This window comes from Mastigoproctus giganteus, chromosome 10 (assembly GCF_048544385.1).
Source record: "Mastigoproctus giganteus isolate SK-2022 chromosome 10, ASM4854438v1, whole genome shotgun sequence".
In the NCBI taxonomy this organism is placed as follows: Eukaryota; Metazoa; Arthropoda; class Arachnida; order Uropygi; family Thelyphonidae; genus Mastigoproctus; species Mastigoproctus giganteus.
The window spans coordinates 41,458,740-41,486,261 of record NC_143584.1 but is presented as its reverse complement, the minus strand read 5'-3'; the positions used below and the strand labels follow the sequence as shown (position 1 = coordinate 41,486,261).

Here is a 27,522-nt window from a genome sequence, read left to right as displayed (position 1 = left end):
GGGTTTTTAATTTTCAAAGGGGATTACAGTGGTCTCAGACAGTTTTTAAATTTTATGAAGTTGGACCAACTGATGACATTTGGGAATGTTATCCTAGAACAGCGGTTCCCAATTGGTGGTTTGCACTAAAAATTCTGTAATGGCATCTGCTTAGATTTGCATAGGTATATTTTTGTAAACTACAAATTAGTTTAATATTAAGTTATGCGGTTTGGTTCAAAATTTATATTTAGTTGTGGTTTGGGTCACGTGCCCTTACAATCAGGCCGTCGTAGCCGAGTGGTCAGGTGCACGGGTGCATAAGTACACGTGCTTTGAGTGACCTGGGTTCAATCCTGTGAATGCTAAATACAGTGCTGTTTCTTGTATTATCTTTACCTTGTGAACTCCTCTGACCATGTGGTTGTCCCGGAGTATAAACGAAGAAAAAATTTATTTATTATATTTGTTAGTGGGGGGCGATTGGGCGTGAACGTGCCAATATGTATCACACCATTCAGTCACATGTCAAACAAACTCAGGTAAACATTGCTAGTTGCTGCACCGTGCCATATCGTATTGAATTTGAATATTATACAGTTTTAAATTGTTTATTCATAGTACAGTATGCCCAAGTGGAAAGCATGATAAAAAAAATTAAAATTTTGGGAAGACTTTATTGATAACAGTACAGAGTGCTTTAGCACTTCACACAATTTTTCTTAACTGAAAATGAACTGACTTTTGGACAAATTGTTAAAAAAATATTAAAGAGCATCTTAGCTTTCTACAGTTACTTTTACTGCATTCATAATACATTTGACGAATCTTTTGTAGCAGTGGTTGACCTAAAACTGGCAGAAAAAGAAAACCTTTTTGAGATATCAGCAGCATTTGAACTTCAAAACTTATTCAAGGCTGAAAATCTTAACATTTTTGGCTTGGATTAAAAACAGAATATCCATCTCTTAGTGAAAAAAATGTGAAAATCCTGCTGCCATCCATTTTAAACTGTGTGTATATGTGTGAGAGAGCTTTTGCAATTTATATCTTGTTCAAATCGCAACACTGGAACAAACTTGATGCAGAATCAGATTTGAGGCTTTGTCTTCCGTCGAACCAAATATTGCTACACTTAGTTCGGCAAAAAAAAAACAAACAAACAAACAAACCCAACAATCATATTAAATTTATGATTTATTTTGATTTATAACTACTTATTAATATTATGTTTAAAGATTTTATTACAAACATTCTGTAAGATCCATAGTCTTACAAAAATTGAAATTTGTTATTAGTGAAATAAAGGAAAGATCTTGTAGGTAAAAATACACCTAGTTGAATATCTCCACGAAAAGGAATGTAATACAAGTTTAGCAAAAATTTAGGAAACACTTCTCAGAATTCAGAAGGAGCAAAGTCTATTCAATGTCAAAGGCATAATGAACGAGAATGAGTTTAAAGACTAAGAGAATGAGATACATTTAGACCAGTTAAGATCGAAGAAACAAGCTTTTGAAATGAAAAGAGCAGAATGATTAGGACAAATTGTAGGATAAGAATAGCTTTAGATATTGGAAAATAAGTAGCTAATTGAGTATTAATATAATTTTAGTTCTGTTTCCCAGAGAAAGGAGTGCCCTTAACTGGAATGAATCATAAAGAATGGCAATTGAAAGCTTTGGGAAGTGTTTCCAGTGAGAAAGGTAGGGAAGGAAAGATACTTAGCTTGAGGAGCTGACGAATAAATTTTTATAAATGAAATAATTAAACCAAGGCAAGGAGAAATGAGGCGAAATAAATAGAGAGGGATATGATTTGCCAGGTTGTGACATGTAGAAAGCTGGAAATGGCCCATGGAAGAAATATATAATATATTTATTCTGTGCCAATCATATGGAATGTTATGTGGAATTTTGGCGTGAAGAGAGTTGTGTGTGAAAGGATCAAGAGAGTCCAGATGCTAACTGGGGAGTTGAGCCTGGTAAGAAAGCTTCAGAAATATATAGTGCCGAGTCATTACTGCACTATATCTATATAGTGTCATATTAATGAGTGAGATAATAGAAAGTAAAAATCGAAGTAAATATGGGATTCTGCAGTGCTACAGGAGCTACCCGATGCATTGTAAAATGTAATATAACCATTATCTTCTTCTTCAAGAGGAGTGTTTCCATTTACAATGGGTTTCCTCAGCCTACAAGTTATTTTTCGGTAAGAATTTTTTCCCGCCATAAAGTGTGGTTCAAGGTGTTTTGATCGGTTAAGCCTCAGGCTGTCATGCACTCCCGTACTCCATCCATCCATGTTCTCCTATGTCTTCCTGCTCTTCTTCTTCTTCCAGGAGGTATCCATTCCTGGATAGCCTTTGGATATCTGGTTTCTTGCATCTGTTTTACATGTCCATACCATATTAAATGCTTTTCTTCGATAGTGTCAATAATATTCTTTTTCACTTCCATTTTCTCTCTTATGTCTTCATTCCGTTTTTGGTCTCTTCTAGAAGTTCTTGCTGAGCGTCTTCAAAAATCCATTTCTGTGGAGAACAATTTGTTTTCCACTCGCCTTTTCAGCATCTAGGTTTCCGCTCCATACAATAGAAGACTTCGTACAATCTTTTGAAATATAAGTTTCTTTGTTTTATTTAGGATATTTTTGCTCCATAGAACAGAATTTAACATGCCAATAGCCTTTCTGCTGTCTGCAATTCTCTTATTGTTCTCTGCTTGGGATGATCCATCACTTTGTAAGATTGATCCCAAATATTTGAATTTATCGACTTGTTTAATTTTAAAACCTGCAATTTCAAAACCTGCAATTCTATACAGTGGGACCAACTGATGATGTTACCAACAGCAAATTCAAAATGGGAAGCATTCAAAGAACGTATCTTGGAAGCTACTAGGCTTTACATACCAACTAAGAAATATTGTTCAAGGTTTAGGCCAAAATGGATGTCAGATGAACTAATGAGGCATATGGCAGAGAAGAAAAATGCATGGGATACTTACAAATTAACACATGACACAGAAGCCTATGATAGATACAAGTTGATATGCAACCAAGTTACAAAGGAGGTTAGGCAGGCGAAGGCAGATTACGAGAAATCCTTGGCAAGGGATGCAAAGAAAAACAGCAAAGAGTTCTTTACTTATGTAAACTCTAGAAGGAAGGGGATGAATCAGATTGGTCCACTTGATATTGATGGGTCAACTGTTGATGATCCTGCTCAGGTAGCTAACAAACTAAATGAATATTTTTGCATCGACATTCACACATGAGGAGTTATTCAGCAAGGGGAATGCCAGAGGTGTATTCAACTCTAGCAGTAAGCTACAGAATCTTGAAATAACTGGGAATAAAGTGGAGGAGAAACTGTTGAAGATAAACACAAGAAAGGCACCCGGGGTGGATGGGATCTATCCAGTTATATTAAAGGAGGCAGCAAAGGAAGTAAGCAAACCCTTAGCCATAATTATGAGAGCTTCCTTGGACTCAGGGGAGGTACCCATAGACTGGAAATGTGCAAATGTGACCCCAATTCACAAAGGAGGATCAAAGGCTGACACAAGTAACTATAGACCTGTGAGCTTAACTTCTGTTCCAGGAAAATTAATGGAGGCACTGGTTAAAGAAGCACTGCAGGATCATTTAGACAAGACTTCAGTTATAGCTCAGACACAGCATGGTTTTGTTAAGGGGAAGTCTTGCCTGACCAACTTGATTGGATACTATGATGCGGTCACAAAAGAACTGGATGCAGGGAATAACTTTGATATTATATACTTGGATCTTAGAAAGGCTTTTGATACTGTTGCACATGGAAGACTGCTACACAAATTGGAGCAGTGTGACATTGGAGGCAAATTGCTGCTATGGATAAAGGGGTGGTTGAGTGGGAGAAGACAGAGAGTGGTAATCAATGGACACTGCTCATCGTGGACTAATGTTATTAGTGGAGTCCCTCAGGGCTCAGTGTTGGGTCCATTATTGTTTTCTGTATTTATAAATGATATTGATGATGGTATATCAAGCTTAATGTCCAAGTTTGCAGATGATACAAAGGTTGGCAGGGTTGTCAAGGACACTACTGACACTACACTGCTGCAACAGGATCTGGAAAGGTTGAGCAGATGGGCTGAGAGGTGGCAAATGAAGTTTAACATTGACAAATGTAAAGTACTACACATGGGAAACAGCAACCCCAGAGCAACGTATCAACTCTGTGGTACTACACTGACAGTGGTAGAGAATGAAAGGGACTTGGGGGTGATTGTGCAGGCAGATATGAAGTTCTCTGAGCAGTGCAGACAGGCTGCAAGAGTAGCTCATGGAGTATTGTCAATGATATACAGGAATTTTTCCAGCAGGGATAAGGAGGTGATTATTCCATTGTACAAGGCAATGGTCAGGCCACACCTAGAGTACTGTATACAGGTCTGGAGGCCTCATTTCAAGAAGGATGTAGAGCTGCTGGAACGAGTACAGAGAAGGGCAACAAGATTAGTGAATGGAACAAAGGGGTGCTCTTACGAAGAAAGGCTTAAGTTTTGCAAATTACAGTGTCTGGAGACTAGGCACCAGCGAGGTGATCTGATAGAGGTGTATAAAGCCTTGAATGGTTTAAGCATGCTCAATGCTGATGGGATTCTTCCTCTAGCTCAGAAAAATCACCTGAGAGGGCATAAATTCAAATTGAGGAAAGACAGATGTAGGATAGACGTGCGGAAATTTGCCTTTAGCCAGCGGGTGGTTGGTTGGTGGAACAGACTGCCATCCCTTGTGGTGGAGGTTGATAGCCTAAATAAGTTTAAGGCTCAGCTGGACAGGTATTTTGAACGAACAGAGGGGTGAAGTGGAAGTGGGGTTTTTTTTTTTTTGGTTGATGCTGCATAAGCTTGCTTTCTTGCATCAAATGCCTCTACTAATGCTAATGCTAATATTTAGAATGTGTCCTGATCCTGAAGACAACATTTCAGTCTTGCTAAAATTGATTTTTAGACTGACCCCATTGTTTATATTCCTCAAACAATTGATGACATGTATAGTCTGCATCTTCTAAGTCTTGTACTATCGCCACCTGATCATCTGCAAAAAGTAAATTGTGAATATAGGTGTTCTTATTAATTGGCAATCCCATTTTATTGCATTTTTTTTTACCAGGATCTTAGATGTCGATATAAATTTTGAAAAGTTTTGATGACATGCAACAGCCTTGTAATAAGCCTTTTGAAGTGTGGAATTCAGGTGACAAAGCTGATCCCACTTTAATTCTGCATCTATTATTTCTGTAAATTGTCTTAATAATGTTAATCAGTTGTCCATCAGTATTTGCCTCTTTCATTGCTTCCCATAAGAGTTTTCTTGGAACACTGTCATATGCCTTTTCAAGGTCAATGAAAACAAAATCAAAGATTTCTTTTCCTTTCAATTGGCATTTTTCAAGGATCTGTTGTACTGTTGAGATATGGTCTATACATGACCTCCCCGCTGAAAAACCATTTTGTTCTTCTGACACCTGTATTCGAGCTTCTAAATGGTTCCTGATCCATTTTCCAAGAACCTTTAACAGCGGGTTCAGGATGCATATTCTTCTGTAATTTGAACAGCTTTTCTGATTGCCCTTCTTATAAATTGATGTAATATATCCTGTTGTCATTTCTTTTGGTATTTCTTCTCCTCTCAGTGTACCGTTTAACAGTTTTTTATTGGAACAGCCACTCCTCTTCCTCCATATTTCAGAAGTTCCATATAAACTCCTCCAGGTCCGGGTGATTTGCCATTCCTTCCTTCCTTTAGCAAGAGTTCCACTTCCCCTAACAGAAACTCTTATGCCCGAGTCTTCTACACCGAAATCCTCCACTGTCTTGAACTCTTTCCAGTCTTCTTTTAAAAGTCCTTCATAATACTTCATCCAGTCTTTCAAAGGTATTAATTGCAAACCAGCATTGTGTTTATTCTGTTTTCTCAAGTCTTTTAAGGACCTTCCACGATTCTGCTGATCGCTTGAAGCCCAATTTGTTATTAATAGTTGCACATTTCCTTTCCCATTTTTCATTTTTTGCTTATACTACCAACCAATTGGCTATTTTCTTCTTTTCAACATGTTTCTATATGCATCATTCCTATCACCCAGCCATTTCTGATATGCAAGTTTCTTTTCCTCTTCAGCAGCTCTTACTTTCTCTGTAATCCAGGTCTTTTTTAGTCCTTGGCTCTTCTTTTTGCCTAGGATTTCATGAGATATTTTTTACAATATTTTTTAAATTTTCATAGATTTCTTCAGTATTACCTTTTATCTCTCTGTTAATTCCAGCATCCAGTCTCTGGGTGAAGTTGTTTCTAATGCTGTCGTCCTGAAATTCATCCACTCGTAGCCTTTCTCCTTCCCTGCATTGTTGGTTGTCCACGCTTATGTTCTTAATCCAGTTCCACCTCAGTGTTGTTTTAACAAGAAAATGGTCAGATCCACATTCAGCTCCTCTATAAACTCTGATATCTTTCAATACATATGTCCCTGAATGTTTTGACATAATCTTGTCTTGTCTCCTGTGACTTAAGTATATTTATGGATATCCTTGTGTTGGAAAAATGTGTTGTTTATTCTCAAGTCGAACTGTTCACAAAGATTGAATAGTCTATCTCTGCTGTCGTTCCTCTCTTTCTCTCCAAATCTTCCAATAACTTTGTTATTTTGTTCAGTTCCTACTCTTGCATTGAAATCTCCCATTAAAAATATCTCTTTGTTCTTAGGGATTTTTTCTATTAGTTCTCTCAGATCCTCCCAAAATTCATCCTTCAAGGTATCAGCCTTGTCATTAGTCGGGGCATATATTCCCAAAATACACATTTCTCTCCCATACGTTGTCAATTCCACTGAGATCATTCTTTCATTAATAAATTGCCAGTTTTTTGATATTATATCTCAATTTCTTTTTAACAGCAATAGAAACTCCTGCTCTTGCTCTTTCACTCTTATTGACTCTACTCCAAAAATGGTAGTATTCTCCCATTATTTCCTCTCCACATCCCTTTTTCTTTGTCTCCGATAACACAACTATGTCTAAATTGAATTTTTGCAGTTCATCCAGAAGAAAGTTTCTTTTAGTTGAAAGACCTTGAATATTCCAGCATCCCAAAATCATTGTCCTTTTCCTTTTGCCGAGTTGTTTCCTTAAGTGCAGTCCGTTTTCATTTTCACTTGTAGGTCATTTAGCATTTGTGTATTTTTTACACTGAACCAGGAGCTAGCCGTTGCGGCAACTCCCAACCTGGAGGACCAGGGTATCTCTCTTAGTCTGGCCCCTTCTTTACCTGTCTGGCTTGGGAGGCCCTACCAGTAGCTAAGCTACTGCCAACTTAGCTCTCCGGGTCATCAGGACACTACAACAAGTTGGAGAATACCATTGGGGGGAGTATAACCATTATGAAGGTGACATTTCCTTCCATCACTGCTGGAGTGATCTTAATTCAGGTCCTTATGTGCCATTTGTGGAGTGATATCGAGAGTAAAAGGAAGAACTTATGGAAAGGAAGAACCTATATAATATTGGTGTAGATACGCCATAGATAACTCTTAAGAAACTACAATGATGGTGCATCATTTGCTCTGTATCTCATATAGTGCTCTTCCTTCCCAACGAGTTGCCATGTTTGCAGTACCAGGGTATCTGCCTGCCCACTGATGATAGGCCAATAGTTTTGAAATGGTGCCATCTGGGTGGTGGTGGTACTCACTGAGAATGTGTATGTGGGGGGGGGAGATTTAATGGCGCACGAGCTGCAGAGGCTATAGTGCACCTCTGAGAATAAGTAACAATAGTCTTCTCTATTAGTGAAGCGTTACTTATTCGAGGTTGTGCAATACTATGGCAACTCATTGTGAAGGAAGAGCACAATATGAGATACAGAGCAAATGATGCCTCCCACACTGCCATCGTAGTTTCTTAAGAGTTATCTATGGTGTATTATATTATATAGATACACCGATATTATATAGATATTAAACTCTTACTCTTAACGTATTAAGGCGCCTCCGTAGCCAGGTGGGAAGGAGCAGCAGTGCGTAGCACACGCTTCTTGATTAGACCGGGGTTCGAGCCCGTCACCACCAAATACGGAGGATGCGGAAAGGTCACGAAATGACCACCGCATATCCCGGAGCAATATGGCCTTAGTTGCTAATGCTCCTAAAAACCAAAAATAACAAACAAATAATAACAAAAATCTTAACGTATTATGCCTTATTGCATTTAGTTATTTTAAATTTTAGGAAAGGAAGAATGTACATTTATGAATGGACCTTCTTAAAAGATTTAATGTAAGTTCTACTAATGTCTTTTCAGAATAATTTTATGTTGAGCTAAGTTAAGAAATTAATATTACAAAGGAGGGCAGTAACTTAATTATTAAGTTGATTAAAATTATTATTGTTAGTGATAAAGGTTATTAGGATGATAAACCATAGAGATGTATTATAGCTTAAACAAATATAAGAGAATGTTAAAAAAGATAGTATATTAGAAAGGAGGAATATATAAAATAGGAATTATTGATCATAAGTTGTATTTATCACCATGAAAGTTTGAAAAATTTATTGTGACAAAGGACTGCATCAAAAGAGACTGTATTTAACTTTGTGATGATTGAACAATTTTAGTATTAAATTAAGAGTGTTTCATTTGAAAAGAAGGAAGAGAAACTTTGTAAAATTTTTGAATGGGATATTATGAAATGCTTGCTCATTTGTAAAAATGTGTAAAATTTTGTGTTGATAATAGATGTTTTGTTGATCATTAGTGTCCTTGTAATTGCTCATAAGCTATTGTTATACACATTTTCCCAAAAAAAGAAAAGTAGTAAATGACGTTTATAACCAAAATATCTTGCACTTTCTGATCGTACAAAGCAGTCAGATAGCTTGTGGGCTGTGGTAAAAGGGTTATAAAAAATTATAACTAATATTAAACAAAGGTAGAATAAAGTAAAATAAAATTAAATATAAAGTAAAGCATTGCCAATGAAAGAAACCACATCTACAATTCCTTATAATTACTTTACTGTCTTACAGTATATCGTGTTAAATATGTTTTCCATACTAAATTTTTTTTCATTCTCTGACACCGTTTATATTATTATGCAATATCTCTTATAAAAACGTAGTACTGGAAATATTTTAAAATAAAAATTCAGAACTATTATATGATTTCAGAGAATATAGGCTTAGGGGTTTGTGATAAAAATATTATGTTGAAAGGGGTTCACTAGTCAAAAAAAGGCTGGGAACTCCTGTCCTATAAATACTAGGTTTTTTGTAGCAATTTAAAGATACTGTTCAAGGCTTAGACCTAAGAGATTATCAGAAATTATGAGACTTTTGGCAAAGAAGAAAAAATGCATGGGTTGCATGTAAATCATCAGGCAATACTGATGAGTAGACTAGACATAGACTAGTCTGCATAAAGTCACAAAGGACGATAGGCAAGCTAAGTCAAATGAGAAGTCTACAGCAAAAAATGCAAAGAAAAGTAGCGAAGACTTCTTTACTTGAAGTAGAGAGCTAAATCGCTAGAAGGAAAGGGCTAAATCATGCTGGTTTACCAGATATGGATGATTGTGCTTAGGTTTCTAAAAAACTCAGTAGGTAATTTTTCAGCTACATTCACATATGAGAAAATTTTTAGGGATGAGGATTCTAGAAGTTTATCTAATTCTAACAGAGAGATAAATGATTTTGTGATAACTAACAGAAAAGTAGGATAAAAGTTGTTGAAGCTAAATGTAAGAAAGGCACTTAAGTTGGATGAGATCTTTCCAATTATATTAAAGGAGGCAGCAAAAGAGGTAAGCAAATCTTTAGCCATGATTACAGAGCATCCTCTGATTCAGGGGAAGTTCCTCTGGAATAGAGATGTGCAATTTTTTCTCCAGTTCACAAAGAGAGAGATCAAAGGGTGATATGACTGTTTACAGACCTGTTAGTTCGACTTCTGTTACAGGGAAAATAATGGAGTCACTGGTTAAAGAATTAATGCAGGATCATCTAGATAGGAATGCACTTCTACTGCCATCACAGCATGGATTTGTTAAGGGACAGTCAAGTCTGACCAATCTGAATGGATACCATTACAGTAACCAAGGAACTGGATACAAAAAATAATTTCAACATCATACACTTAGATTTCAGAAAATCTTTTGATACTGCTACACATAAAAGAACCCAATACAAATTGGATAAGTGTGGCATTAAGGTCAAGGTACTGCTACGGATAAAGGAATGGTTGAATGGAAGCATTAGCAGATTCCCCAGGATTGAGTTTTGGGCCCGTTGTTTTTCTGTATTTATTAATGATACCGATGAAGACATATCATCAGGCTTAATTTTTAAGTATGCAGATGATATGAAAGTTGGTTACCTTGGTTTAACATCTTTAAAAGACTTTCTTGTGCATTCATTGTAGGCATTGCATTTTCTATGGAACTGAGAGTAGAATAGATATTCTCCTTGCAGTTTTAATCAAGTTGTTCCTGTTTTTACTCCATGTTGTCACAGCAGGCATCTACATAATTCACCTGTTGGAGCCAGCTTTCTGTAGCCTTTTTCTGAACCGGGCCCAGTACCCTACTAGGTTCTCACTTGGTGCATATTAGTTTTCTGCAGTAACCTTTTAGTGATTTATCCCTCTGTACTGAATGTTGTTTATTTCCTAGCACCATTGTTCACTCTGAATTTGCATTACTGGTCTATCCAAAGTCTTTTGTGTTACTCAGTTTCCCATTTACTCAAGTTCTTTTAGTAGACTGATTTTCACAATACACTGTAAACATAATTTGTTTATATTGAATACATGGTGTTTCTTTGGTGTTATGCCACTCTGATTACTGTTAAAATATAATGGCAGGTTGTAAACCTGAATATCCTCCAGCCCTCCCTGAGGATGTAATTATTTATACATTTTTTAGTATTGAGTTTTTGCTTTCTTAACAACATTTTTGTCATTTGTGTTCCTTATTAATGCCTGTGTAATGTCTTGGAATAGTTATATCAGAAGCAACAGTTTGTTTATTCATGTGACTGTTTAAATTTGAAATGAGTTTTACCAGAAACTGCATTATCTTTAAAATGTGTGGCTTAATTTTAGTTTTAGCTTTTTTTAATTTTAGTTTTGGAATTCCTTCCACTGATCTAGAAGAAAACTTTCTTCTTCTAACTGCTTAACTAAATATCAAACAGTTTTTTTTTTTTTTTTTTTTTGGTGCATTATAAAAACTAAACTCTGTACAAAACTTTCTCTGTACTTCAAGAACATAAATTTGCATTTTTGTAGTACTCATTCATAGTGGAAACTTTCTGCGTGCAGTAGTCTATTTTGATGTTGGGAGTTAAAATAGCACAATTTTAGTTTTCAATATAATGTTCTGAGACTGCAGGGATTAGAAAGATATATGCAATTCAATAATGGTTCAAAGGAAAAAAAAAAAAAAAACACTGATTTCAATCAATATGACAGTTCTGCATAGTTAGGTAATGGTTACTTATGATTAGTTTAATCTTACAGACCAAGAGCTGTATTAAAAAAAAAAAGTGAGACATTCAAAATGCCTGTTAAAACAGGATTGACCTTCATCTCCTTGTTTAATAATTTTATGTCTATGCTGGTGGGTTAAATATAAAGTGGTTTTTTTCAAAGGTTGGTGATGATCAAAAAGAATGGCAAAAAAGAAAAGGTTTTCAGATAAATATTGCGCCTTTAATTAGAATAAAGTCTTTATCATAAATTAAGTAATTTAAGTTTTTTATTTCTTATGAAATTGATTCTTGTTCCTGGATTTTTCAAATGCTATGTTGCCTTTTGCTCTTCAGGAGTCCGATTTACTCTTTATCATGATCATTGTTTAATATGGCAGAAAGTAGCCACTACAGACATCCACTCATCATTAGTTCAGGTTTTGGGTATTGGCCTTGTGAATAAAATGAAATATGTAACTATGACTGATGAAGAAAACCAGGTAGGGATGTATTTATGTGGTATGTCATATTTAAATACTTTTTTCAAATTAACTTGTATAAAATTATATATATATATTAGCATTAGTAGAGGCATACAATGCAAGAAAGCAAGCTTATGCAGCGTCAGCCAAAAAAAACCGCTCCCATTTCACCCCTCCATTCGTTCCAAATTCCCGTCCAGCTCAGCCTTAAATTTATTTAGGCTATCAACTTCCACAACAAAGGATGGAAGTCTGTTCCACCAATCAACTACCTGCTGGCTAAAGGCAAACTTCCGCACATTTATCCTACAACTGTCTTTCCTCAATTTGAATTTATGCCCTCTCAGATGATTATTCTGAGCAAGAGGAAGAATCCCATCAGTATTGAGCATGCTCAAAACATTCAAGGCTTTATACACCTCAGTCAGATCACCTCGCAGATGCCTAGTCTCCAAACACTGTAATCTGCAAAACTTAAGCCTTTCTTCGTAAGAGCAACCCTTTGTTCCATTCACTAATCTTGTTGCCTTTCTCTGCACTCGTTCCAACAGCTCTACATCCTTCTTAAAATGAGGCCTCCAGACCTGTATACAGTACTCAAAGTGTGGCCTGACCATTGCCTTATACAAGGGGATAATCACCTCCTTATCACTGCTAGAAAAATTCCTGCATATCAATGACAAGATGCTATGAGCTACTCTTGTAGACCATCTTCACTGCTCAGAAAACTTCATATCTGCCTGCACAATTACCCCCAGGTCCTTTTCTTTCTCTACCACTGTCAGTGTAGTACCACAGAGTTAGTATGTTACCCTGGGGTTACTGCTTCCTGGGGTTATGCAGTACTTTACATTTGTCAATGTTAAACTTTATTTGCCACCTCTCAGCCCATCTGCGCAACTTTTCTAGATTCTATTGCAGCATCGTACTGTCATTAGTGGCCTTAACAACAAACCTGCCAACCTTCGTATCATCTGCAAACTTGGACATTAAGCCTGATATACCATCATCAATATTATTTATAAATACAAAAAACAATAATGGACCCAACATTGAACCCTGAGGGACTCCACTAATAACATTAGTTCACGATGAGCGGTGTCCATTGATTACCTCTCTCTGTCTTCTCCCCCTCAACCCCCTTTATCCATAGCAGCAATTTGCCTCCAATGCAGCACTGCTCCAATTTGTGCAGCAGTCTTCCATTTGTAACAGTATCAAAAGCCTTTCCAAGATCCAAGTATATAATATCAAAGTTATTCCCTGCATCCAATTCTTTTGTGACTGCATCATAGTATCCCATCAAATTGGTCAGGCAAGACTTCCCCTTAACAAAACCATGCTGTGTCCGAACTATAACTGAAGTCTTGTCTAGATCCTGCAGTGCTTCTTTAACCGGTGCCTCCGTAGCCAGGTGGTAAGGAGCAGCAGTGCATAGCACACGCTTCTTGATTAGACCGGGGTTCGAGCCCATCACCACCAAATACAGAGGATGCGGAAAGGTCAGGGAATGACCACCGCATATCCCGGAGCAATATGGCCTTATTTGCTAATGCTCCTAAAAACCAAACAAACAACAACAACAGCTTCTTTAATCAGTGCCTCTATAAACTTTCCTGGAACAGAAGTTAAACTCACAGGTCTATAATTACTTGTGTCAGCCTTTGATCCTCCTTTGTGAATTGGGGTTCACATTTGCACATCTCCAGTCCATGCGTACCTCCCCCAAATCCAAGGAAGCTCTCATAATTATGGCTAAGGGTTTGCTTACTTCCTTTGCTGCCTCCTTTAATATAATTGGATAGATCCCGTCCACTCCCATGTGCCTTTCTTGTGTTTATCTTCAACAATTTCTCCTCCACTTTACTCTCAGTTATTATAAGATTATCTAGTTTACTGCCAGAGTTGAATACACCTCTGGCATTCCCCTCACTGAATAACTCCTCATGTGTGAATGTTGATGCAAAATATTCATTTAGTTTGTTAGCTACCTGAGCAGGATCATCAACAGTTGAACCATAGATATCAAGTGGACCAATCTGATTCATCCCCTTCCTTCTCGGGTTTACATAAGTAAAGAACTCTTTGCTGTTTTTCTTTGCATCCTTTGCCAAAGATTTCTCGTAATCTGCCTTCACCTGCCTAACCTCCTTTGTAACTTGGTTACAGATCAACTTATATCTGTCACAGGCTTCTGTGTCACGTGTTAATTTGTATGTATCCCATGCATGTTTCTTCTCTGCCATATGCCTCATCAGTTCATCTGACCTCCATTTAGGCCTAAACCTTGAACAATATTTCTTAGTTGGTATGTAAAGCCTAATAGCTTTCAAGATAAGTTCATTGAATGCTTCCAATTTTGAATTTGCTGTTGGTAACATCATCAGTTGGTCCCACTGTATAGAATTTAAATACTGTCTCAGACCATCGTAGTCGCCTTTACGAAAGCAATAACTCTTTCCTTTACCCCTAATGGTAGTTACCTCTTTGTTTAAATCCCACTTTAGCACACTGTGATCACTGCCACCTAGTGGTTCATTTATCTGCAAATTCTTAATGCATGAAGAATCATTACTGATAATCAAATCAAGAGTATTACTCCCTCTAGTTGCCTCCTGAACATGCTGATTTAGAAAACAACATCCAATAAATCCACAAAAGCCTTGCTAGTGTGTGAGTGACCGACCCAAAAGTTCCACTCAATATCTGGGAAATTAAAATCCCCCATTATAAGACTCTCTGATTTACTAGCCTACTCTGGGTGCCTCCGTAGCCAGGTGGGAAGAAGCAGCAGTGCATAGCACACGCTTCTTGATTAGACCTGGGTTCGAGCCTGTCACCACCAAATACGGAGGATGCGGAAAGATCAGGGAATGACCACCGCATATCCCGGAGCAATATGGCCTTAATTGCTAATGCTCCCAAAAACCAAAACAACAACTGGCCTACTCTATTTCCCTGTACAGTTTCTTATTATTCTCATCAGAGTCATTAGGCCTATAGCACACTCCTTCTCTCAATTTTGATGCGCTTATGTCACACCAAACTGACTCGACACTGCACTGTCCAGTGATGTCGACTGGCTTCACTTCCTTGCATTTTATGTGTGTCTTAACTAATAGCATAACCCCTCCTCTCTTCCTATCCTGTCTATCCTTTCTGTAGACATTGTACTCCCCAAATTCCAGTTCTGCATTCCTTATATCTCTGTGACACCACATCTCTGATAACCCAACAATGTCCGCCTTTGATGCTTTGAGCAATACCTCAAATTCATCAAATTTATTTACCAAACTCCTACCATTGTACACGCAAGTATACATGCACTTGTTCTTTTTTTCTTAGCTACCCTAACACAACCCATGTGTTTACTTCTACCACAATGACTCCCAGCAGTCTCTGAAATATCCTGCATCTGGTTTTCCAGGCTTCTGCTCATTCCAATAGAAGCAGTGCAAAAATCACTTTTACCTCTGCCAGTGGCTACTGTTAATGTATTAGTCCTTGTATCCCACCCCCCAAGCTAGCAGTTTTCCGACCCACCTAAACACTGCCTCGATAGTATCAGCTAATATTTTTGCACCCTTTCTATTTAAGCGTATCACATCCCTGTAGAAGCAGTTCTTTCTGTTAACAAGTACAGACCAGACTGAAAAAAATTCTACCCCTTGAGCCTTGCACAATCTTTCTTGCTGAATTGATCGGCAAGGCTCTGATCATATACTCCCTCCTATCGTGTTTGGGCAGAATTGCAGACAATTTCAAATTCAACCCTAATTCACGGCTTTTTTTCAACAGTGACCTGTACTTGTTAAATAATTCTGCCGGTCTCCTACTCTTAATATCATTAGTGCCAACCTGTACAACTATATCACCTTTTGTGCCCTGAAAAGATGATATCTACTCTACAATGTCATCAACCTTTGCCCCTGGCAGACATACCCTGGTCCTGTTCCACTTATCCTTTTTACAAAGAATGTTCCCTGTTTCCCTGACAATGGTCACCAACAACTACTAGTTCCTGTGGGACCAGCGCATTCTGACGTGGGGGTTGCTGCTGTGTTGCGTGATGACCAAGTGCAAGCTCTGGCGTTGATATGGCAGCTGAGAGCTTGATGGGCCCCCTCACTTTTAATCCTTCGAGGGCATCCACCCTGTCCTTCAAGTTCTCATATAGGACCATAACAACGCTGAGTTGTCGCCTGATTTCATTACACTCCCTGCATTGCGCATACACAAAGACATGCCCCATTGCAATATCATGTTCTGTACCCGATTGCTCCGCAAACATCATGCAAGCAGTGCATTTTAAAAGGCTGTGATTCAGAGGGCAACCACCCCCCCTCAGCTCTCCTCTGAGCCACAGCACTCCCATTAGCTTGAGCCTTTTGCTTTGCTGGTCTGGTCTGAGTCATGTATTCGGTTTAATTTCAATAAAATTTCAATTTTAGTACAAAATTATAACCCTAAACTTGTATCCCAACACAGTAATAACGCTATATATATTTTTCAATATCAAATATTATCTACAAGTTCCGTTTATATAACTTCCGTATCAAGTTATGTATTAATTAATTATGTTACATTTGTAATCTGTCATTATATGTATTTAGTTAAAAGTACAATTTAATTTAATTGACAATGAAGTTTAACAAAATTAATAGATTTTGCTGATTAATTGACAATATTATATTATGTACTATACTATACTAACGCTATCTGGTTCGGGATATAACGTTGTATCGTATAACAATGGCGCAAGTCACGAACGGTAAATCTACGGACACTTAAGTATTAATTAACTTCCAAATCTCGCTGTCTCAATTCAGAATAAACTAATGATCCTGACTAGCTCTATAAGCTACTTATAGAAAATAATTTGAGGTATCAATTGGTCAATAAAGTGGCTAAATATGGCTAAAACCTCTTGTTCAGCGGAGCTGCAACTTGTAACATGTGGATATGATACCCTTACCGTCGATATCAAGTGGATATCAAAGCATCGGTATCAATTCATCCTCTTCCTGCTAGAGGTTTACATAAGTAAAGAACTCTTTGCTGTTTTTCTTTGCATCTTTTTCCAAGGGTTTCTCATAATCTGCCTTCACTTGTCTAACCTCCTTTGTGACTTATTACAGACGACTAGCTTATATCTACCATAAGCTTCTGTGTCAATCCGATACTTTATATGCATCCCTTACATTTTTCTTCTCTGTCATGAGTGTCATTAGTTCATCTGACATCATTTTAGGCTTAAACCTTGATCAGCAATTCTTAGTTGGTATTGAAAAGCCTAGTAGCTTCCAAGATTAATTCTTGGAAGCTTTTAGAAAATTTAGAAAATGCTGTTGGCAACATCCTCAGTTAGTTCCAATGTATAGAATTTAAAGACTGTCTGAGACCACTGTAGTCATCTTTATGAAAGTGAAAATCATTCTCTTTACCCCTGATGGTAGTTACATCTTTGAGTAAATTCCACATCAGCACACTCTAATCACTACCAACTAGTGGTTCCTTTATCTGCAGATTCTTAATGCATGAATAATCACTGCTGGTAATCAGATGAAGAGCATTACTCCCTCTGGTTGCCCCTTGAACATGCTGCTGTAAAAAACAATCATCCAATAATACCACAAAAGCCTTGCTAGTGTGCAAGTGACCAATCCACAAGTTCTGGTCAATATCTGGGAAATTAAAATCCCCTAATATGAGACAATCTGATTTACTGGCCCACTCTATTTCTCTGTACAACTGTTCATTGTGCTCATCAGAGTCATTAGGCATACAATACACTCCAACTCTCAGTTTTGCTTTCCCAGTGCGTATGTCACACCAAACTGACTCAACATTGCACTGTCCACTTTTTTGTCAACTGTGGATGTACTTCCTTAAATTTTGTGTGTTTCTTAACCAACAGCATAACCCCTTCTCCCTTCCTATCCTGTCTCTCCTTTCTATACACATTGTACTCTCCAAATTCCAATTCTGCATTCCTTATATCTGCGTGACACCTTATCTCTGAAATCCTAACAATATCTGCATTTTCCAGTTTCCTGCTCATTCCAATAGAAGCAGTTCAAGAAACAATTTGATCTCTGCCAATGGCTACTGTTATTGTATAAATCTATGTTTTCCCCCCTTCCAAGCTAGCAGTTTTCCAACACATCTCACACTGCCTCAATAGCATCTGCAAATATGTTTGCACCCTTTATATTTAAGTGTATCCTATCCATGTAGAAGCAGTCTCTCCTGTTAACAAGCACAGACCATGCTTAGAAAAATTCTACCCCACAAGCCTTACACAAATCTATTCAGGGCTGAATTGATTGACAAGGCTCTCATCATATACTCCTTGTCTTGTCTGGGCATAATTTTTTTTTTTTTTTTTTTTTAAATGTGAACCCCAAACACGAGAGGTATTAGAACCTATAGTACTTAGTACCGTGCTTGGGTTGGAGATTGAGAAGATGAAAGAAGATATTTGTTGACATTGGACTTGAACTTCTGTAGATTGTAATTTTCAGGAAATACGTATGAAGGAAGGTTTTTCCAGAAAATAGCAGTTGAATGAATAAATGAGGAATATGAAAAGTTGGTTCTGTGGATTTGAAGTTGGACAGCAAATGGATGTTGGCTGGTGGCGGCACGTGTTCGGACTGTTTTGAGAGAGAGCAGAAATTATAGAAGCCAATTCAGAAGGGCAGTGCCCATGGAAGTAACTGTAGAAGAGGCATGCAGCAGAAACAGTACGTCTATGAGAAAGCGAGTGGAGAGACTCTGTTAGAGATTAATCATTAATTAACCTAACTGCCCTCTTCTGAATGGAATCAAGAAACCTGAGAGAGGTTTTGGGGGCACCACCCCAGATGTGGGAACAATATTCCATGGCAGGGCGGATTTGCGATTTATACAGAGTGAGCAGCTGTTTGGAAGAAAAGTAACGCCAAGAGCGAAAGAGAAAACCAAGTTTTTTAGATGCAGAGGAAGCAATATTTGTGATGTGCTTGTGCCAAGAGAGATTAGAAGTCAGGGTAATCCTCAAAAGAGATATATCATTTTGCCTAGAAATCGGAGTGTCACTAAAGATAAGCATAGGAGCAGAAGAATCCTTTTAGCGAGATATAAGACAAGACTGAGTTTTAGAAGGGTTGAAATCAACTAAGTTGTCTTTGCCCCACTGGAGAATTATCTGAAGTTCGGCATTTAAGGAATTGGTAGCAGATTTTCGAGAAGTTGAAGCTGATTGAGCAGGACAAGGTTTCTCAAAATGGAAAGTGGAATGCAATGTGCTATCATCGGCAAAATTATGGATAGGATTTCCAGTCAATGGAAGAAGGTCATTAATATACAAGAGGAAAAGAGTGGGGGAAAGAACTGAACCTTGGGAGACACCGGCATTAGTGGAGAAGTTAGAAGACAGAGAGCCATCTACCATCACCCTCAGTGAGGGATCAGAGAGAAAACTGGATAACCAATTACTAAAAACAGTTGGCAAACCATAAGATGGAAGCTTGTTTAGAAGACCTTTATGCCAAACACGATCAAAAGCCTTTGAGATGTCAAGGGCAACTACTTGTGTTTCACCGAACCTTTCCATTGAATTAGTCCATAAATGGGTAACACAAGCCAGAATATCATCAGTGGATCAACACTGACGGAATCCATACTGGCGATCGTTGATCAGGCGGAAGGTTTCTAGGTAGTTTTAAGAGTTGGCGGTTAATTGATTTCTCCATTACTTTAGAAAGAGTAGAAGTAATTGCAATGGGACGATAACTGGATGGGAGGGATTTGTCACCCTTTTTAGGAACTGGCTGGATATGAGCAAATTTCCAAGCAGAAGAAAAAACACCTTTGGAATAAGAAAGTGAAAAAAGGCGGCAAAGAATAGGAGTAAGTTCAGGAGCACAGGTTTTAAGAACAAGTGGAGAAATACCATCAGGACCTGGAGCTTTCTTAGCATCAAGAAAATCCTTCTGATATCCTTTTGACAGAAGACCACAGGAGGCATTGAATGGAGCGTGCTAGGAATGGTGGGAGGTGTTTTACCAAGATCATTAATACATGAGCTGGAAGAAAAATGGGATGCTAGCAGGTCAGCTTTATCCTTGGCTGAAGTGACAACAGAACTATCTGCTTTGGACAGAGGTGGGAGCAGAGATGGGCAAAAGTTGCGGCCATTAGCTTTGGCAAGAGATCAGAATGCTCGGCTACCATTAGGGCAAGAAGCAAGTTTTCTACTCTTAGCATGTTCAAACTCTAGTTTGGACTGATTAATAACTGCTTTACAATTGTTGCGAGCTTTGGTGTAGGCAGAAAATGAAATTGAAGAATTAGAAACAAGCCAATTACGATATGCAATGTTCTTCTCTTGAACAGCCTTAGCACATTTATTGGAAAACCAAGGTTTAGATAAAGGACGAGATTTTAAAGTGGAGCGTGGGATAAAGGATTCCATTCCTGCAAGAATAATTTCACTGACACGATCTGAGCAAATGTTGACATCAGAAGTTTTGAAACAGTAATCCGACCAAGGAAAAGAAGAAAAGAAGTCTCGCAGGTCATCCCATTTTGGATTCTTGTAATGCCAAACAACATGAGGTTAGGAATAGCCATGAGATAAAGATTCCATTGGAGAAGAGACAATCACCAAGTTGTGATCTGAAGTGCCTAAAGGACTTCTCACTTGGACCGTGTACTTAGAAGGGTTGTTTGTGAGAAAAAGATCAAGTGTATTGGCTGTATGATTAGGATTGTCCGGCTTGTAGGTAAATGATCAATCTGTGCTAGGTCATTAGTAATTGAAAAAGCCTCAGTATCTCGACCTGCTGGGTCGGTGTGACTAGAAAACGGAAGCCAGCTGGAGTTGTGAACATTAAAATCACCAAGGAAAATTACCTCACTGTTGGACTGATTAATAGGAAAGTTGGAAAGTTGGACTGGAGAAAGTCAAGTTGCAAAGAGAGGAAGTCAAAGAGCTCCAAGTGATTAGTGGAGTTGGGAGAACGGTAGAGAGACAACAGATGAATTTGACACAATGAGGTAGAGAGATTTTAAGCTAGAGAAGATCAAAGAGAGGAGATTCCAAATTGCCAAGTCTCTGACAGGGAATATCAGAACGAACATATGCACAAGTACCACCTTTTGAGGCAAAAGGAATCATACAGTGAATAATTTGGGCATCTGAGATGAGCAGTAGTTGAATCAACCAATAACTGAGATTCTGTCAGAAAAAGTACATGGGGTTTGGCAGACTGCAAGTGGAAATGGTCATTGAGATTAGAATTGAGACCATGTATATTTGTGAAATAAATTAGGAAGTGCTTGGGAGGTTTAGATCTTTTTGCAGATAAGCTTGCTCTATTAATTTGACAATTCATGGTATATTCAATAGTAAGAAAAAGTGGGTGGGACATGCTTTATGAAGTAATGAAATTTTTGGATATGGCATACATGTGGTAAGAATATACCCAGATCCTTGACATAACGTGGCCTCGACAATGCTCCCCCGCATACAGACTACTCGGACTCCCTCCAGTCACTATCTGGCAGAGTAGAGATAGCAAGATTATACACTAGCTGATCCGGAAGCCTCCTAGAGAGTTACCAATAGGTTCGGTCCGGTGTACTAACTAGCGGCCGGCCTGCGAACACCGTTTTAGAGCTGTACCCTCGAAATGTAAGGAATATTGGATCTCGCCACAGCGTTCATCATAACATCAAACGTCATCAATCATACTGCATGATGGAAGAGATAGGGAAGGGTTGACTGGAACTTAGCTCTAGAGACGAAACATGGTTTCCACCACTTCAAGCCTCCAATTAGCAAAGTGGTGGTATTTCACCGGTTGATGCGAGTCATCTACCACCTAGATGATAGATGACTATTGCAGACACTCTTTTAAATTCAACCCTAACCGCAACTTTTTTTTTTTTCAATCAGTGACCTGTACTTAATTAAATCTGGTGTACTTGTTAAGTAATTCCACATATGGTGTGTGTATATATTTTCTTGAACACTACTTTTAAGCTTATATTCTACTTTAATTAAATTTTCTGTTCAATTAAATGTGATTTCTATTCAATTAAATGTGATAAAAATTCAATTAAATGTGATAATGCTGTGGTTATGCAGCTTTAATGCTGTTGTAGGATTAAACAATTAAACATTATATGCACATTGATATATTAGGTCAAAGTCCTGATTGAAAGTTGTTTTATGAGTGGTAGTGAAAATTTTTATTATTTTTGGCGGGAAGCGTTACCGGTAATTAAGGCCTAACTAACTGGCTAGCCATTGTTGTTCTAGCAGTTGTTGGTTCGCCTATAGTTCTATGTTAACAATTAACATCAAATCAAGTTAAGAAATATATAAATGTAAAGTTTGAAAAGATTAGAGGTTGTTAGTTATAGGAGAAAGGAGATAGAGGAGACAATTGTTAGTCATCGATATGATACTCATCTTTCATTACAGTGGAATGAGTCATTCCATAAAGGGAATTATTAAAGATTAAGTCAAGAAAAATTAGAAAAATAACTAGGAAGAATTAGGAAGGTAACAGTCCTTCACATGGCCGTCTTTCTGCTATTTCCTCAGGGGCTTTGAGCAGACAGATAAAGTGCAGCCATTATCAACCCACTGCAGGATGGAAGCCTCCTCAACAATTCATGCTGTGAGCAGACAGATAGCCATACCAAAAGAATGTATCATTCATACCCGTTTCTATAGTCTCAATAAGTTTTGCTTATCAAGTACTCATGTTTAGTTATGTATGTCCTAATGTAATAAGACAAGCAAAATTTAATTGTTAATTTATTTTTAATTAATTTAGTTTTAAATTTTTGGATTATAATTAGCTGCAAACTGGGATTGGAACCCAAAGCCCAATGGGTATGCATTGGAATAAGTATATAAGTATTTACCTGAGAACATTATAGCTGGTTGTTGGTATGAGAAAGCATGTGCAATCTGCCCGGGAGCTGCTTTATAGGAGGTCGGGGTGCCATCTGGTCTGTTTTGTTGGGTAGTCTGTCGGTAATAATTATATATGCTTAATGGATGGGTTAATTTGTTTGTTTGTGTTTATGTGACCTGTATTAAATTTGTAATCGATGGTTAGTATTACGGTGAATACCTATATGGATTTATGTTAATACATTTTAAGATTACTTTTTTTTTTTCATTTAGGTAATTCCTGTTTGGAATTGAACAACAGTGAAACATATATAAAATCACCAATTAGCCATGCACAAAAAAAAAAGTTAAATTAAAAATTGATAACACTAGATTTCCATTTGTTTATTGGATCCCAATGTTCTATAAAGTTCCGGTAGGCAGCAGATTCATTACCACATGCAGCAACAGCTACATTAAAAACCCCAGTAAAAAACTGGAGGCCAAACTAAACACAATATCTACCAACCTCACCAATGGCAAGTTCATTTCAGACAATAGAAAATACATAGAATACATCAAAAATAATAATATCAGCAAAGTGTGCACCTATTGTTTCAAAAATCTATATGCCAGTATTTCACATGATAATTTAAAAAAAGTGCTAATAGACTGCCACGAAGACAATCAGGAAATTCTAGGCTGTAATAAACAGTACTGGCTAGACCTAATAAATTTATGCATAATCAACAACTACATACTTATGGGAAACAGCATCTGTATGCAAAGTAGTGGGGTGGCAATGGGAGCAAGCAGCTAGAATTCCATTACCAACCTTTACTGACACTACTACAAAAACAAAATTAAAGACGACATAATTTTCTTCAGATACATTGACGATATCTTAGTTGTCAATTGTGATAAATTCGACATATTGGCACTGGAAATATATCCCACAGACCTGACCATCGAATGCACCAACCCTAAAAGCCACCTACAAAGCCTAACCAATTGTAAAGCAACACAGAAACTGCAAAAATCAGATCCTGTTGAGTTTGAAGCACCCACACCCAACAAGCATGGATTGCATGCATATGATGATATGGAAGTTAGCAATGATTCAGGATGCCCCACCTTTCCCAGAAAAGAAAAATCAAAACTTGACCGTTAAAAAAAAAAACATTCATAAAAAGTAGACTGATTCATCTTCCTCTTATAAAACCAAATAATGGAACACATCACACAATGGAATTGCAGATGTTTTTGCAGTAACATTGATGATATCCATTAGCTTATTCACCATTGCAAACCATGTTATGACGAATAAGTGGTGAATATACTAATATGCTGTTGTTGTTATTTGGTTTTTAGGAGCATTAGCAACTAAGGCCATATTGCTCAGGGATATGCGGTGGTCATTCCCTGACCTTGCCGCATCCTCCGTATTTGGTGGTTACGGGCTCGAACCCCGGTCTAATCAAGAAGCGTCTGCTACGCACTGCTGCTCCTTCCCACCTGGCTACAGAGGCGCCTACTAATATGCTCATGGAGAAGTAGCCATACTCTTGGATTCGAGAGTCCCCTCCAGATGCATCCCATTGTAAACAATCGTAGAAGTTGTTGCCATACGCAACGGCTTCTATGGTTGTACTCTGTATCACACTGACACTGGTCTCAATTTATCTTCCACCTAATCATCCATATACTATTCAGGAAATCGAAGATCTTGTTTTGCAGTTACCATCAGCATTTTCTTTACTAGGCGACTTTAATGCACATCATTCGTTCAACAAGGAAAGCTTATTGACAGACAGAATTTATCATTACTGAAATCCTGGCTCTCCTACTTGTATCCATTTCCCTACATGTTCAACCTCTGTAATAGACCTCTGTCATATTGCAAAATTCAAGCACCTTATTTATTCCCAACAGAAAATCCCAATTAAATGGAAATCTTCACAGGCTGACTGGTCAAAATACAGCATCCACATCTCATTTGATAACCATATCATGAAGTGCCAAAGCTCGTACTGTCATAGACTCTTTATCATTGTAACAAGATGTTTTTAGTGTTTTAGTTAGAGTCATATAATGCAGTTCTGTAAACATAACTCTCCAGCTTGTGGTCACTGTGCCCAAAGTGACCATGTGTTTTTAGACTGCCCAAATAAAACGGAGCTCCCATGTTGTATTAATTGTAATACAACATGGGAGCTCTGAATACCTAAAATACATTGCTCTGAATACCTAAAAGCACTAGAATTGGCACATTCTAGAATCAGTAATGAATAGTCTCAATTTATCCTCTTCTTCACTATCTTCTACTTCACAGCTAAGTTCTCACTCTACTCCTGGATCTCTCAAAATATTACAGATATATGCTCATAAATCCAGAACTGTCAGTGATGAAATTTGACATACCGCTTTTGAACAGTCAATTGATGTTGCACTCATTTAAGAACCATATTATATTTAAGAAACAAGGAAAAGTTATTAGCTTTTCCTCTTTAAACAGAGTTATACAGGCCAATCAAGATCATTAGGAGATTAGGAGATTAGGCAGGCAAAGGCAGACTACGAAAAATCCTTGGCAAAGGATGCAAAGAAAAACAGAAAAGAGTTCTTTACATATTTAAACTCAAGAAGGAAAGGGATGAATCAGATTGGTCCACTGGATATTGATGGTTCAACAGTTGAGGATCCTGCTCAGGTGGCTAACAATCTAAACGAGTATTTTGCATCTACATTCACGCATGAGGAGTTATTCAGGAAGGAGAATGACATAGGTAAAGTAAACATTGGCAGTGAGCTGGATGATTTTGTAATAACTGAGAGGAAAGTGGAGGAGAGATTGTTGAGGATAAACATAAAAAAGGCACCTGGGGTGGATGGGATCTATCCAGTTATATTAAAGGAGGCAGCAAAGGAAGTAAGCAAACCCTTAGCCATAATTATGAGAGCTTCTTTGGACTCAGGAGAGGTACCCATAGACTGGAGATGTGCAAATGTAACCCCAATTCACAAAGGAGGATCAAAGGCTGACACAAGTAATTATAGACCTGTTAGTTTAACTTCTGTTCCAGGTAAATTAATGGAGGCACTGGTTAAAGAAGCACTGCAGGATCATCTAGACAAGAATTCAGTTATAGCTCAGACGCAGCATGGTTTTGTTAAGGGCAGGTCTTGCCTGACCAATTTGATTGGATACTATGATGTAGTCACAAAAGAACTGGATGCAGGGAATAACTTTGATATTATATATCTGGATCTTAGAAAGGCTTTTGATACTGTTGCACATGGAAGACTGCTGCACAAATTGGAGCAGTGTGGCATTGGAGGCAAATTGCTGCTATGGATAAGGGGATGGTTGAGTGGCAGAAGACAGAGAGTGGTAATCAATGGACACTGCTCAACGTGAACTAATGTAATTAGTGGAGTTCCTCAGGGTTCAGTGTTGGGTCCGTTGTTGTTTTCGGTGTTTATGAATGATATTGATGATGGGATATCAAGTTTAATGTCCAAGTTTGCAGATGATACAAAGTTTGGCAGGGTTGTTAAGGACACTACTGACGCTATGCTGCTGCAACAGGATCTGGAAAGGTTGAACAGACGGGCTGAGAGGTGGCAAATGAAGTTTAACATTGACAAATGTAAAGTACTACATATGGGAAAAAGTAACCCCAGAGCAACGTATCAACTCTGCGGTACTACACTGACAGTGGTGGAGAATGAAAAGGACCTGGGGGTAATTGTGCAGGCAGATATGAAGTCTGCTGAGCAGTGCAGATGAGCTGCAAGAGTAGCTCATGGTGTCTTGTCAATGATATACAGGAATTTTTCTAGCAGGGATAAGGAGGTGATTATTCCCTTGTATAAGGCAATGGTTAGGCCACATCTTGAGTACTGTATACAGGTCTGGAGGCTTCATTTCAAGAAGGATGTAGAGCTGCTGGAACAGGTACAGAGAAGGGCAACAAGATTAGTGAATGGAACAAAGGGTTGCTCTTATGAAGAAAGGCTTAAGTTTTGCAAATTACAGAGTTTGGAGACTAGGCACCGGCGAGGTGATCTGATAGAGGTGTATAAGGCTTTGAATGGTTTGAGCATGCTCAATGCCAATGGGATTCTTCATCTTGCTCAGAATAATCACCTCAGAGGGCATAAATTCAAATTGAGGAAGGACGGATGTCGGATAGATGTGCGGAAATTTGCCTTTGGCCAGCGGGTGGGTGGTTGGTTGGTGGAACCGACTTCCATCACTTGTTGTTGAAGTTGATAGCCTAAACAAATTTAAAGCTCAACTGGACAGGTATTTCGAACGAACGGAGGGGTGAAATGGGAGTGGTGTGTGTTTTTTTTTTTTTTTGGCTGATGCTGAATAAGCTTGCTTTCTTGCATCATATGCCTCTACTAATGCTAATGCTAATGTTAATTAAAGATTGGCTGTAATTATTTTTAATGATTCATTAGACGTAACTGTAATTTCTAGTTTGTACCCAGTTTATAACCTGTATTTATATTACTGGCTTTTTTGGCTTTATATGTCTCCCCCCCCCCCTTCTATTGTGCTCCATATGCTGACTTTGAACCCATATTACACTCACTGGACCACACTCTAATATATTTAAATTTGCCTAACTTTATTATCTGTGGTGACT

The 27,522-nt window shown here is 37.9% G+C and overlaps 1 protein-coding gene across 1 annotated transcript in view; it reads left to right on the top strand.

The window, feature by feature from the left end:
- Positions 1-27,522, top strand: part of LOC150078998 (PMS1 protein homolog 1-like) — a 142,878-nt gene that overhangs the window by 70,448 nt on the left and 44,908 nt on the right. Inside the window, exon 4 of the mRNA XM_090382917.1 lies at positions 11,843-11,988. Coding sequence (XP_090239043.1) covers positions 11,843-11,988 — 146 coding nt within the window. The remainder of the gene's footprint in view (positions 1-11,842; positions 11,989-27,522) is intronic.